At 42.9% G+C, this 14,382-nt stretch overlaps 1 protein-coding gene across 3 annotated transcripts in view; it reads right to left on the bottom strand.

Moving 5' to 3' along the window:
- Positions 1-930: 930 nt before the first annotated feature.
- Positions 931-14,382, bottom strand: part of EPB41L5 (erythrocyte membrane protein band 4.1 like 5) — a 167,924-nt gene continuing 154,472 nt past the window's right edge. For 2 of the 3 annotated variants that reach the window (XM_027562547.1, XM_027562566.1), the window contains 3 exons: positions 11,851-11,892; positions 11,371-11,492; positions 931-5,295 (listed from right to left, as the gene is read on the bottom strand). In XM_027562547.1, coding sequence (XP_027418348.1) covers positions 5,229-5,295; positions 11,371-11,492; positions 11,851-11,892 — 231 coding nt within the window. In that variant the 3' untranslated portion in view covers positions 931-5,228. The remainder of the gene's footprint in view (positions 5,296-11,370; positions 11,493-11,850; positions 11,893-14,382) is intronic. The other variant, XM_027562558.1, reaches the window with a different exon arrangement.

Below are 14,382 nucleotides of genomic sequence, written 5' to 3'. Positions count from 1 at the left end.
CCACTCAGCTCTTAAAGGCTTCCTGCTCCCAGGATACCGGATGTCCCAGACTTAGGGCTCGGGGTCTGATGCCTGGACCCCGCTACTTGCTGTGTGTTCTGCAGCAATGGTGTGTGCTGGTCACCACTGGCAGGTTTGAAAGGGCTTCCCTGTGTCAGTGGGTGGCGGGAGGTTTGCTGTTACTGGTGGGGACGTGACACCCTTGCACAGATAGCCTGACACCTCGGAGATGGTCAGTCACTGGGTGCTGTCCATCCACCCAAGCATGTTGGGCTTGAAAAACAAAGCCCTGCCTGTCTGCCTCTTGGGTTAGGCAGAATGGGCTTTACTCTCGGGCTAGGGGGAAGAGGGAAATCTGGGACTCTGGCAGATAAACCAGGGCTGCTGAAACAGCAGACCATCCAGGTCTCTGGGGACGTGGCTTCACTCCCCGCCCCTCCTACCCTGGAACCTGGGGGTGGATGTGCCCTCCTGGATAGAGTCCTGGGAGGTCCAGTCTCCCCCAGCTGCCCACTTCTTTCTGCCTTTGGTTTGTGGGAAGGCCTGCAGCTTGGGGCACGTGGGACAACCCAGCTGGCTGGGTTTGAGCCAATTCTCAGTTCAAAGGTGTCCTTCCTGGGCCTGGTGTGGCCTGTAGGGCAGGGGAGAGGGTGCAGGGGCAGTGGCACCGGGATGGCTGCCACCAGGTCTGACGGGTAGTGAGCGGGTTCTTCCTGCACCATGCTGCTCTTCCCAGGATGTGCTGGGGATGGACAATGGGGTTTCTTAACTTTCAAAATGCCTTGACATCCAGATTTACGCCACTTACACCATGAACACTGCACACTGTGGTGCTGCTCCTGCTCGACTCTTGCCAACAGCTCTGCTGACAAGAGCAGAGCTCAGTAGGTGTGCATCACATGTCCAAGAAACCGGAATAGCTCACAAAACTAAGTGTTTCACGAAAGCTTTATTGGTGGTCAGGTCTACAGCAGTCATCTCATTGTACAAACAACTCACAGGTGAGTGCAGTGCTTCTAGTACAAGTCATATAAAACTGTGGGACACATTGCAGGAATAGTGCACTTGATAAAAAAAAAATAAATTACACTTTAAAAGCTACTTCAAAGCTTTATACATATAAAAAGTAAACACAAAATAGTTAGTGAGGTCCTCGTAACCGTCTATCATATCCACACAGGAAGATTAAAGAGCAGAGGTCCGCGCCCAAACACTTCTCTGATGAATAAAAACCCTGGAAAGGGACTGAATCATTGTCTCCATCAATGTGATAAAGTGACATGCAGATCCCACCTCTCAGAGCTGGAGACAATCACAGCTCTGCCAGCATGTGAATTCAGCAGAGTTCAGGGCAAATTTCAGTGAACCAAACAAACTTCCTTATCCTGCAGGCTAACAGACAGGAAAAGCTCCCAACGTTCTTCTGAACATTCAGGAACCATAGGTTTACATTTGTGAGAGGAATAAGAACAAATAATATGGAATGTGTATTATGCATTAGAAGATTAAAGGTTTCTAAGCAACCAAAACGCTGAGGGCATGATGGATCAGAACTGGGAGCTCTCCCAGCCTCTCAGGGATGGGAGCCCAGGACTGTCTTGTCCACGTGGGAGTGAGGATGCCAATGGAGAAACGCCAGGGCCTCCAGGGACAGAGCACCTGCGGAGCCCGTCTGAACACCCGCTGGCTCCCGGGAGCCATCTGCCGGAAACTGCCAGGAAGAGGTCCCTGCCTGCAGCCAAGCCGGGGCACTCACCTCCATCTACACCGCGCACACTTGGGCGGCAGGGGGCAGCCGAGTCTTCACCACGTCCACTCCTCACTTTCTGCCTGCTGTCCCTGCCCTCAATGAGAAGCTGAGAATTTGGCTTCTCAAGAGCCCGACTTACAGAAAAATAAGAGAACTTCCCTCTGTGCAAATGACTGCCAAATAATCTGCTCTGAGTGGGTTTCTGGTGTGACTTGTCTAAGTCTGCAGGGGCTTGTCCAAGAGGAGACAGAGGCAGGGTTGGCCAGAAATGAGACGTGTGAGGAACAAGCAGTCAGGAAGCAGGGGGGCACCCTGGGGCTTCACCCTCCAGTGTCCACAGAACATCTGTGACCGCACAAATAGATATAGGTAAAGACCTTCTCCAGGGGATCTTCCCAACCCAGGGATCGAACACAGGTCTCCCACATTGTAGACAGACGCTTTACCATCTGAGCCACCAAGGAAGTCCTTAGGAGACTATAAGACATGTTTAATAAAAAATTTCTCAAAACAACATCAACATTTTAGGAAAGCACCTAAGGGTATTTCTAAATTTATCAAGATCAAAGGAATCTAATCATTCCTTTGTTCAGCAGGGTTTCCACAAGGGCAGGAATGCAAGAACAATGAGCCCTTCCTGTGCACACAGATGCTATGACCTTTTAAGGTCCTGAGAAACAGGATTTCGTGTGCTACTTCACAAGTTCTCAAGAAGAGTCTAGGGGAGAAAACTGAAACCCACCTACCTGACTTTAAATCCCACCCGCACACCCAGGCCAGCTCTCCATTCCCCTACCTTCTCTGAGGGCCAGGACGTGAGCCGATCTGCATCTTAGCTCTTAACACTGACAACCGCCACCCTCAGGTGGTAGGAGATGAGGGGCTCAGCACTAACTGAACTCTGCAAATCACCAGAAATTGAAGATCCTCACAGACCAACCAGGCAATGGCAAGAGGACAAAAGTAGCTCCTACCCACCCACCCTGAGCCCCCTAAACCTGCTCACAGCCATAAGCACCATCATCCTAGCTCCTAGGGAGTCACCAGAGTGAAAACGGGAAAAAAGTGACATAGAACTGAGCCTCTGGTTCAAGCAGGCTTCTGTTACTTCCACCAAACAGGTCTATCAGCTCAGCTATGAACCCTCTCCAAGCACCCTCCAACGCAGGGATGCCAACAGTGGTCCCACACACTGTCATTCCTGCTCTTTCCAGACACATGCTCCTTAACTCCTGACGGGAGTAGACACAGCCAGTACTCTTTGCAGCTACACAGTACTAATGCAGAGGAGACTCTAGATATAGCAAAGCTTCCCACCTGACCAGTCAGTAGCATATCACTTCAGAGCTGCACTCAGTTGATGGGCTGGTTCCAATGCACAGAAGGATGCTAAGATCTTCCATCATCAGGAACTGTTCCTGAGGGCCAGCAGTCAGCAGGGCCACCTCAGCAGGACCCCCACTGCCCACTGCCCACTTCAATGCAACCACCTGCCCACTGGTCTATCCAGACTCCCCACACACTCGGCTCTCTGCCAGCATCCTCAATGACTCACACCTGCTGCTCCTCCCCTTACCCCCCTGCCCCATGCCCCAGGCTCAGGTGAGCAGAGCAGGGTGAGCCTTACAGTTGCCTGGGGATGGCAGACAGGAAAGGAGATGTATACTCGACAGGCATCTTTTCTGTCAGGGCTAATTCATATCAATTTCCATATTTACCACTCTTTGTCAGAACCTGAAACAAAATTTCCTTTTAGCTTGAGATTCAAATGCATTTTAAGAAAGTCTCCTCAGTACCAGAAGACACAGAGGTAATGGAATATTTTCAACAAACTAGTTCCAAAATCTAGAAAACGTCTCAGTGACCAGAAATACAACCTTAACGTTCTACCTGCAGGGTCGTCAGTGTGCTGAAAACACAATATCCAGTCTGGCACGTCCTGGGTCAAGTCCACAATCTCAGCCTAAGGGCTACAGGAGGTAGCCAACCAGAAGGGCAACTCCCTTTCCTTCAGCAAAACTGTTTGGTGCGAAGTAGTTTCCAGCCTCTACAGGTCCCGGGAACAGCACAGGAAGAAAACCCTCTCCAGGCAGACACAAGTGTGTGACTGCCTGAGCTGACTGTGTTACAGGGAACCCACGACAGTCTAGACCAAGGAGTTTTAAAGATCTTAAAACTTCATTTCTTTTTTTTATGGAGAACAGACATTAACACTCAATTAAGTTCTGGTTTCTGCGGGGCAGGAAACCAAAACCAAATTCCAAGAGGTATACTTTAACATCAGCCCTTGATAACAGGGATTAATAACTTCCCAACACGGTTTCCAGATCACCCTCATTCCCCACAGCAACTGAGGTTTTCTTTACACATTCCAAAGTTTAAAAGCTAAAATAGTATTTTTCTGGGTGTTGAAATTCTTTTCTCTATTTTCTATAATGAGCATATACCACCTTAACATCCAGAACTTTCTGTACAGATGGAAAGTAATGAGGAAATTAGACTAACACAAAACCCTAACATTCTCTCAATACCTGCATTTAGGTTCAGATGTGAATCCCCCTAACCTGATTCCCTATTTCTATCCTGGTATTTTTTCCTTCAGTTTACAAAACCTAAGTTTATTCAGCTTACATTAAAACGAAATGGAGCCTTCATCCAAAGAGGTGCCCAGAAACTACTGTGCTCTCCTTCAGTCCCCGAGTCAACATGGCCTTCAGCCCCACACGGCCCAGGAAGAAGTCTGGGTGCCTAGAGGAAATGCCTTGGGGTCTCTGCAACCCTCCCCACCCCTTCCAGACCCGAAAGTGACAGGTGTGTGAGGGCCACGTAGACATACTTCCTGAAGGGAGGCTGGGCTGAAAACACATGCCAGGCAACTAACTTTTCTGTAGTTCTTCTCAAGGTCTATGTAAACTTGAAGTGTTAAGACAGCCAGTCCAGCAAAAAGTCAAAAGTATGGGAAGCATCTGAAAATCCTCGGTATTCTAAAAACTTCTCTTTAATAGTCATTAATCTATCTAAATCCCCGATTTCCAGGCAATGCACAGAAAGGTACAATTTCTCTAGCAGTCATTCAAGGACACTCACCCTGATACCAGTGAGAGAAGTAACCTTTGCCAGGCTGATGATGACCACCAGGGACAGCCCACCCAAGGGGGCGTTGTGAATAGTCACAACCACTAGGTGGAGCCACAAGCTTGGAGGAACCCACAGGGAAAGGCATTCCCACTGTTAGGAATTCACAACTTCAACAGAATCAGGGCAAGTAAAAGACTGTATTGCGTTACTTGGGCAAAAGTGTAGTATAATTAGCCCTTCCAGGTGGACGGAAATGTAGCTGCTTGCTTTTTCACGGAACTGAACTCTAAACCAGGTGAGCTTTTTACCCACTAGTGCAGAACTGGCTCCAGCAGAAGTGGACTCTGGGATGGACGGCTGGGGGCCCGGCCTTGGGTCACAGGCACAGAGCGACCATCCCTCAGAGCTCAGTCGTCAGCAAACACTTCTGCTTCAAGGTGGCTTCTCCAGCTGAAGCTGGAGCAGAGCTGACAGGAAGAAAGAATGTGTTACTCAGTTTCTGGAAAATGAAAAGACAACCCTCCCACAAGAAAGCAACATGCATCTCCCCACCAGTGCCCCATAGAGCAAGGGGGACTGCCTTGTAAACCTAATTCAGCAATTTCACACAAGGTCATTTTCTAGATAACCAATGCTTTTTTCATCCTGAAATGGACTCTAAAAGACACTGATTTCCCCTACTTCCTTGAATAAAATACACTGAACAGACACCTAGTTTCTTGCTGAGTCAGGGCTGTTACTAGAACACGGACGACATGGACAATGTGGTGAGCAGAATGGCCACATGCTCAGGAAGCAGCAGGGTAGGGGGTCCTGTGCTCATGGCCCGGTGCCCGCAGCCCGGTCTGAGCTCAGGGACCACCTCCTCTGCTTATTGGAGCTAAAGAAGAGTAAAAGTACTTGGTCTTTGGGACTTCCCTGGGGGTCCAGTGATTAAAACTCTGCACTTCCAATGCAAGGGGTGAGGGTTTGACTCCTGGCTGGGGAACTAAGATCCTTCCTGCTATGCGGTACAGCCAACAAATATTTTTTTAAAAGTGCGTGGGCTCTGCCTGAGGTGAAGATCATGGATGGAGGTGCAGAGACATAACAGCACCTACTTCGGTTTCACAAAAACTGAAAACAATATCAAAGTACCAAGGACAGAGATTAATGTCAGAAGCACTAGCAAGACATATAAATGAAAAAGCAGTCAGCAGAGTGAAGCAGGCCTAGAAGTGATCCTGTGCGGATTTCCCTTCTCCATTTCTACCTGACAGAGACAACAATGCCAACTGGTTTCTCCTCGTGTTTCCCTTCATGTTTTGGATCTCGGCTTCATAAAGTGTGGTCCCTGGAACTTGTCATAAATGCAAGTTCTCAGGCCCTGCTTCAGGCTCCCTGAACCAGAGACTCAGGGCAGCCCAGGGCCTGTGCTCTAAGCTGCCCTCTGGTGCTGCTACCTACAGCACCTAAGGCATGCGGTTCCACAATGACACCCTGCCCCATGGTCCTCCCTTCCTATCTTTTCAACACAGTTTTGGAACAATTATGATCATGTTGACATTCAATGCTTGCTATAATTACATAAATATTTTCACAACTCAGTCTAAGTGTATTGTATTTCCTCCCTTACGTAATCTGTTTTCCCTGGACTGAGTAACTGCTGTGTTTTTTCACCGTAACTGCTTGCTCAGTGTCCAATACTTAGTTTCTAACAATTTATCCTTAACCTTGCAAACACACCATGGTTCTGCTCTCATATAATTTTTCTTTAATTTAGGGGTGGGTAATTCTGTGTTTTGTCATTTTCTCTTGGCAATATCCTTCCTGGAATGCTACGTCCTCTTCAAATCTGCACAGGATCCCTTCTAGGCTTGCTTCACTTTCCTCCTGGTAAATTCCTGCACCTGCTTCCTGGGTCCCATGGTTTCTTTCTGGGATAGTCATCCTGGTTTTTTTTTAAACCTTCTATTTATTTTCAAATTTTAAACTTTTTATTTTGTATTGGGGTATAGGAATTATAATCACTCTACTTTGATGGAACACATCCTTCAGTTAAGTAGCTTCCTGACAAAAGCCACCTTAGAAGCATATATTTTAGAAGAATTCTATGTTTTAAAATTTCTTCTTCTTTTTTTTTTTTTTTGGCTATGTCATGTGGCATGTGGGAAAGCTTAGTTCCCTGACCAGGGACTGAACTCAGGCCCCGGCAGTGAAAGCACTGAGGCCTAACCACTGAACCACCAGGGAACTCCTGAAAATGTCATTTCAATCTCACGCTGCATTGATAGTTTGGGTATAAAATACGAGGTGGAAATGATTCTTCTCCAGATTCTGCAAGCACTGCTCTATTTATTATCTCCTAGCTTCAGTAAAGTCTGCTATCATCTGATTATCAGTCCTTTTTAAGTACTCTTCTCCTGCCCTTTCTGAAGACCTACATCCTCTCTTAAATTTGATATTCTGAAATCTCATAATGTTCCATGGTGTCATCTATTTTAATTGTGTTACTGGATACCCACTGAGCTCCTTTAATCTAAAACTCAAGTACTTATGTTCTGGAAAAATCTTGATTCCTTTTTTTTATATTTTTGTCACTTTTATTTACTCTTTTCTTTCTTCTGGCTCTCCAGTGATTCACATATTGGACTTCCTAGACCAGTCCTCGAATTTTCTCTTCTGTCCCAATTTCCAACTTTTTATTCTACTTTTTTGGAGATTTCCTGAATCTTATCTACCATGCATTCTTTGGATCTTATTTTTAACTTGGTTAATAATTTCTGGGAATACTTTCTTCTTTTCTGTTCCTCTTGTTTTTTAATCTCCTGCTATTGTTGAGTGAATACAGTATCTTCTTTCTCACACTATCATTTTACAAAATTTTTGATACTCACATTCCTTTATTTCCTCCTTGTTGCCTTTTCAAGCTGAACTGATTTGGTCTTTCCTCACATACCTGATAATCTTTGGCTCTCTTCATATTTAAGAGGGAAGCAGTCTGTTCACACTTGAGCATGAAGCACTGGAATGCTGTCTGGAAACTGTATGTGTGGGCAAAATCCATTAACTACAGGCTTCCAAGATGAGTTATTAGGCAGATTTCCTGGGATCCACAAGTATCAGTCTCTCTGAGTCAGTCAGGTTTTCTAGAGTATAAGCCTCTGAAGTAAGTTCTCATCTGAGACTTTTACATGTGACCCACAGCATTCTGGAAGCTGAAAACTGAACGACAGTTGGGGGTTTCATACCTTGGCATGCAGGCACTTAGTTAACCTCTGTATTCAGCTCTTTAGGGCCTTCCTCCCAACAGGGTCCCCAAATCCAGGGCCTTGCCTGCTCAGCTCCTCCAGAGGTGAGCCTCCAGAATCAGGGCAGTGTCAGCAGTGTGGGGAGGGGAAGTTCTAAATGGGTCTAGATGTTTTCAACCAAGTCTCAGGTTCTCAGCTCCGCCTGAACCATCTTCATGATATTTGGTCCCTCTACCTCCTGAGACTTTCCTCAGAGCTACAGTGAGAATGTGCTTCTTACTTTTCCAGTTTCCGTTCCCTCCCCATTTCAGGCTTAGATCTCAGTTTTCTCCTGTCCATCTATTTACCACTACTCTGTCATTTCACTACTCCCCAAACTTATTCGTTCTCTCCACTGCCATTGTCTCCTCTCCTGTTTTAAGCCTTTAAAATAAGATTTACATAGTGCAAGATGCAACACCAGCACCATTCTTTTAAACACGTTACTGATTATTACATTCACATGCTGAAGTGCACAAAGCAGCAGGAGTTCGTAGAATGAGGAACCATCACACACTAGCCACACCTGTATCATCAGCACACAGATCAGGAAACAGAATGTCACTAGGGCTCTGAAACTAGCTACCTTGAGAGGAATCATTGCTTGGTTCCTCGAGAGCTGGGCCTCTTTCTGAACTTGACTTTGCTCACCATTATTGTGGTACAGACACTATAAGACCAAACTTCCCAGCACTCTTATGTGACTTCCTCCCCTGAGCGTTGCAGGCCCTGTGTTTTGCTTTAATCAACAGACTGGAGCAAAAGTAACCGGTTCTCAGCCCTGGGATTACAGTACAGATGGGGACTCGCAGGTGGCGGGCAAGTGTCCCAGTGCCTGCCTGGTTTGCTGGCTCTGCGGAAATAAAGGCTCCACAGCAAGTCCTGAGGGCAGCCTTTGGCTTCAAGTCAGCTAAAAATGGAGGCCCTTGGCCTGCAGCCCCTCAGGAACTGAATCCTGTCAGCAGAGCCTCCTCCACCTGATCCTTCAGCCGAGAGCCCAGCTCTGGTCAACTCCCCGACTGGAACCTGGAAGAGTCTCTACAGCAGAGGACACAGCTAAGTTGTATCCAGACTCCTGACCCACAGGGATGAGGTTACAGAAACCTGTGCTGTTTTAAGCTGCTAAATGCGTGGTAATCTGTTACACAGCAATAAACACTTAATATAACTCAGTATAAGCAACTCACCAGTGATTCTCTGCCACAGTTGGTTCGTTAGTTTTCATTGCTCTAGTCTAGTATTTATCTAGTTGACTGCTAATGGGTTGTTTTTTTTTTTAAGTTTTCAATTTTGACTATGGTGAATACAGTTGCTATAAACATTTTTGTACATACCTTTAATGGGTGTATATTTGTATTTCTATTGAGTATGCACGTAAGAGTATTTTCAGCTTTCGTAGATACTGTCAAATCTATGTGCAACATAGTTATTTAAATTTAGAGTTTCTGTTGCCCTATGACTTCATCTCTACTTGGTACTACGTGTCTCTTTCACTTGAGCCATTTTACATGTATGGAGTGGTATCACAGTGGCTTGAATTTGTATTTCTCAATGACTTGTCAAGATGTACATCATCTAATGGTTTATTGGCCATCTGGATATCCTTCTTGTGAACTGCTTTTCAACTCTTTTGCCAATTTTTCTATTGAGCTGCATTTTTCTCGTTGATTCACAAGAGCTCTTTATATATTCTGGATCAGTCCTTTGTGAGAGAGACAGAGTCAGAGAGAGGGGGAAGGGGCAGCTGTCTTCTCTACTGTGTGGCTTCTTTTTTGAGTGCTTGAAATTGTATCTGTTGATAAATAGAAGCTTTTTTGATACAATCCAAGTTGTCAATTTTTTCCTGAATGAGTACAGCATTTTATGACTTGTTTAAAAAATCTTTGCTTATTTCAAGGCCACAAGGATGTGTACTTATATTTTTTTGCTAAAACCTTTATTTATGGACATTTCAGATTTTCAGTGCACTTACAATAGATTTTGGTGTGCAGTATGAGGCTCGGTCAAGATTAATTTTTTCCCACAAGGATATTTAACTTGTCAGGCTGACTGACTGAGAGACCACTCTTTCCCTTCAGCACTGCACCATCATTTTTCATAAATCAGGGAACTGTATTTGTGTGGGTTTGCTTCTGGACTCTAGTGTTTCACTGATTTACTGTCATGTTTTCCTCATTAAGATCCTAACATATTATACTAGCTTCAGGTGTACTATCTGTTACTTTTAATCTAATTCCTTTATGATTATTTGCTTTGGGAAGGAATGGAGACAAGCCCTGATGTTATCTGTGACTTAACATCTGGAAATCTATAAGCACTCACATTTTACTGTGTAAACTCAATTACAGAGAATTATTACCTGGCTCTCTGCAGGTAATCTCTACTTTAACAGTGGGTACTACTAGTCATACAAATGTTTAGGGAAACAGGTCCCACATCCATCCTGTTCACAGCTCTCTTCAATGCCAGTTAGAAGTAATGCCTGGTACCTAATATTCAATCAGTATTTGTTGAGTAAACAATTATATTAAAGACTACAGAGGTAAGACAACAATTTTAAAATGAACTATGAATTTCTCTCAAGTTAACCATCTCTAGTAACTTTTCTTTTATTCTGAGAAATTTTTTTTTTTCTCTAAAGCATCTACTACAACTGATCTGTATTCTCAACACCAGGAAGATGTGAGAAACAGCAAACACACCCATGAAAAAGTCAGAGGTAAGAAATAAAGGCAAAATCTTTTGCAAAACAGGCACACTCTTGGTCCTAACAAAAGCTGAAGAATTACGTGCTGAATAAAAGCTCTCTGAGTTCAGTTTCTGTTTGTGGCAAGCAATATGCTAGAATGAGCTTGCAACAAGCAGGCTTCAGTGAAAGCTACACCAGAGCCCTCACCTTGGGAATCCCCTGCCCTACCCTTATCTGCACCTCTTCCTCTGTATTGATGGACAACCTAACAGTAAAGCATGATAGGAAAAGACATAAATCAATTTTCAAAGAAATATAAAATTTTAAAGATAGCCCTTTTAACATCTTTATCTAACAAAGACTTCCAATTAAAAAAAAATAAGGTCTACTTCATAATTTTGTAGAAAATTGCTACTGACAAGAAAAAAGAAAAAACACTACTCTAATTAACAGAGGAAGAGATTTATTCAGTTTCAATTAAGTTCAGGTAAAGAATGGACATTATTGCTTTAAATACAATAATTTTATTATTTCTTTCCTCCTAACAGATGCCTAAGAAGTGCTACTGAGAAATAATTCCTCACCTGGTCACGGCGTCCACCAAGAATGGCGCTGGGGGAGAGATGAGCTCTCTGCTGCCCAGCCCTTCCTTCCCAGTCAGGGAAAACCCATTTCCTGCAAGCCCATTAGGAAGGACAGTGCTCTGCTGAGAAAGACATACAACACGTCTGAGAGGAGGTGATCACACCTCCCTGACAACCAGCACTTCAGCTCCAAGCCATCTTCTCCAATAATTATGGTAATGGGGAGGATGTTTATGGTCACAGTTGCTTTTTTTTTTTGGTTTCCTTTTACCATCCTTCACATCAGATTTTTATTTTTATTACCACCCTTACACATTTACGAACAGAAAAGTTAAATCACTAGTTTGAAGCCGGTAACTTTAATTAAAAGAAGTTTGATGATGACCCCAGGTTTTCAAGGAAAAGTAAGAACCTGGTACTCCTTCAGGCCTCATTCTGTAAGGGGAACAGAAAGAAAAATTCTAAATATCATTAACTTACTGGCACAATCCAACGGGGCGTGATCACTGATGTTGAAGATACCTGAAAAAAATTTATATAGACATGTATTTATTTTTAGGGAAGATTGAATTTTTATAATTATAATGCTTTCTTCTGCGATCAAATGCATGGGTGGGGGGTGGAATCTGAATGCTACTACTACTTTCAGGTCATTCACTAGGGATTTCCCCAATCCCCAGCGTTCAATTTAACATTTATTTTCTGAAATTTCATTTCAGTTCATTACAAATAATCACAGCCTTCTTGAACAGGGGACTGTGACTAATTCAAATGGAACAGCAAAAAAAGAAAGTACACAGAAAAAAAATCTGTCTCTATACAGTTCATTTTCTAATTATGCATGCAGCAAACAGAATAAAAACACCCACACTACTACTGACTCATAGGGCCTTTGTTACAGTCTTTTTAATGTTTGATTTTCTAGATCTCACTTTTATGTGTATAACAGTCATCTAATGAACTCCCAACTCTCCCTGTTCATGGAAACTCAGACTAGACCTTGCACTGGTGATTTTTTCTGATAAGAAAAAATTAATATAAGTCCAGGTCTTAGTAATCTAGGTAACTACCAAAAGAATAAAAATACAAAATAAAGGGACTTCCCTTGGTGGTCCAGTGGCTAAGACTCCATGCTTCCAATGCAAGGGACCCAGGTTCTATCCCTGGTCAGGAAACTAGATCCCACACGCCACAACTAAGACAAGGCACAGCCAAATTAATAAAAAATAAATACTTTTAAAATATATAAAATATAACTTTCCCACCAATATTAAGAAATGAACTTTTAACCATAGAAAATAAGACAGAGAGAAAAGCAGTACAGTAAAAGTAAACAAAAAATGGTTTGGCAGAAAGACGTCCTATATTAACAATAATTACAGTAAATATAAGTGGATTTAAACTCAATCAAAATATACAGACTTTTGAATAAGATCTAAATAAAAAACAAGATCCAACAAAATGCTGTTCACAACAGGTCCACTTAAAACAAACAGATCCAAAATAACTGAAAATAAATTAATAGAAAATTCTATTTAAGGCAATTCAAACTTAAAGTTACATTATCAAATTTTTATCAATCAAAAGAGAAATGAAGAGAGGAAAAAAGGGGCAAAGAAGGACACTTTAAAGTGTCCAAAGGAGCTCAAGAAAGTATAATTACAATCAACAAACATGCATCTATCTTCAAAATATACACAAAACTGAAAGATCCAACAATAGGTTAAGAAATGGATTAACCAATAATTGCAGACAGAGATACTAAACACATCCCAGAAACTGATAGAATATTTGAGAGAATCAGCGTCAGCAAGTTTCCTGAACACAAAATCAACTTACGAATTCAATAGTAAAAAATTAAATACCATTCACAACATCAACAAAACTATTAAGCATTTAGGATTTAACCTAACATAGAACAGAGAAGACTTGCAGAGGACATTTCAGACTATTCTCTGTTAAGTCCTAAATTCTTTAATGGGTAAAAAATCTTACTAGCAAAAAAACCATTAAGGGTCTGGAAATAACAAAAATAGGAAAACAAAAAATTTATATTGGGGAGACTATAACTACATAACTTTTAGGAGAAACAGGAAATCTTGGATGAGAAAAACATTATACTCTTGGCCAAGAAGATAATCACAAATATATCAGTTCTTTCCTCAAGTTAATTTATGGATTTAATACAATCACAATTAAAACTTCAAAGGCTTTCAAGGGAGTGAAACTTGACAAAGTTATTCCAAAAACCATCTGAAAGAACTAACAATCAAAAACAGCAAAATATCAGCATAATGGTGCTGGACTGGCCTCATCACATATCAAAATCACTTAGAAAGCTCAATTTATTAGACGAGTATTACAGTTCTAATAACTATAAATTAGTAGGAAAGCTTATATGCAGAATCTAAAATGTATCATATTCAACATTTTTATTTAAAATAGAACATTTAAATTTGCAGGTAAGTAAAAATATACTAGTGATAGAAAATGCTTTTAATGAAATTCATTTTCATCACTCTATCACCCACCCACCTGCGAGAAAGCGTAGACACACAGTAAGTGTTCTGAGCTGGGCCCCAAGGATTCCTTCTTCAGCTTCAGGCTATTTTTTCATTAGTCTTAGAAGTTACCTCTTTTATCTGGTTAAAGGATTATTGTGGCCCGATAGCGCCAACATCCCTTGTATTTTCTGTTTGTGCATCTGGTAAAGTCTCTGTGTTTACTGATATCAGCTGGTGGTTCCTGGCCCACATCTGAACCCCCGGGAATGGTCAGAAATGCAGCTTCTCAGGCTCCACCCCACACATACCATGTCAGAAACTCCAAGGGTAGAGACCAGTGGTCTGTGCTTTCTTACGCTCTCCAGTGATGCACACACACACTTGAGTACCACCTGAACTCCCAAGCCTTCAGGTGATGTCACAGCAGTCCCAGTACATGAGTCATTAAGTACTAAATGAGGCTTCTGTGTACCTTCCATCCCAACTAGTCTCCATGTCTCTGGAGGGA

This window comes from Bos indicus x Bos taurus, chromosome 2, assembly GCF_003369695.1.
Source record: "Bos indicus x Bos taurus breed Angus x Brahman F1 hybrid chromosome 2, Bos_hybrid_MaternalHap_v2.0, whole genome shotgun sequence".
Taxonomy (NCBI): Eukaryota; Metazoa; Chordata; class Mammalia; order Artiodactyla; family Bovidae; genus Bos; species Bos indicus x Bos taurus.
This window is presented reverse-complemented; position numbering and strand designations above follow the sequence as displayed.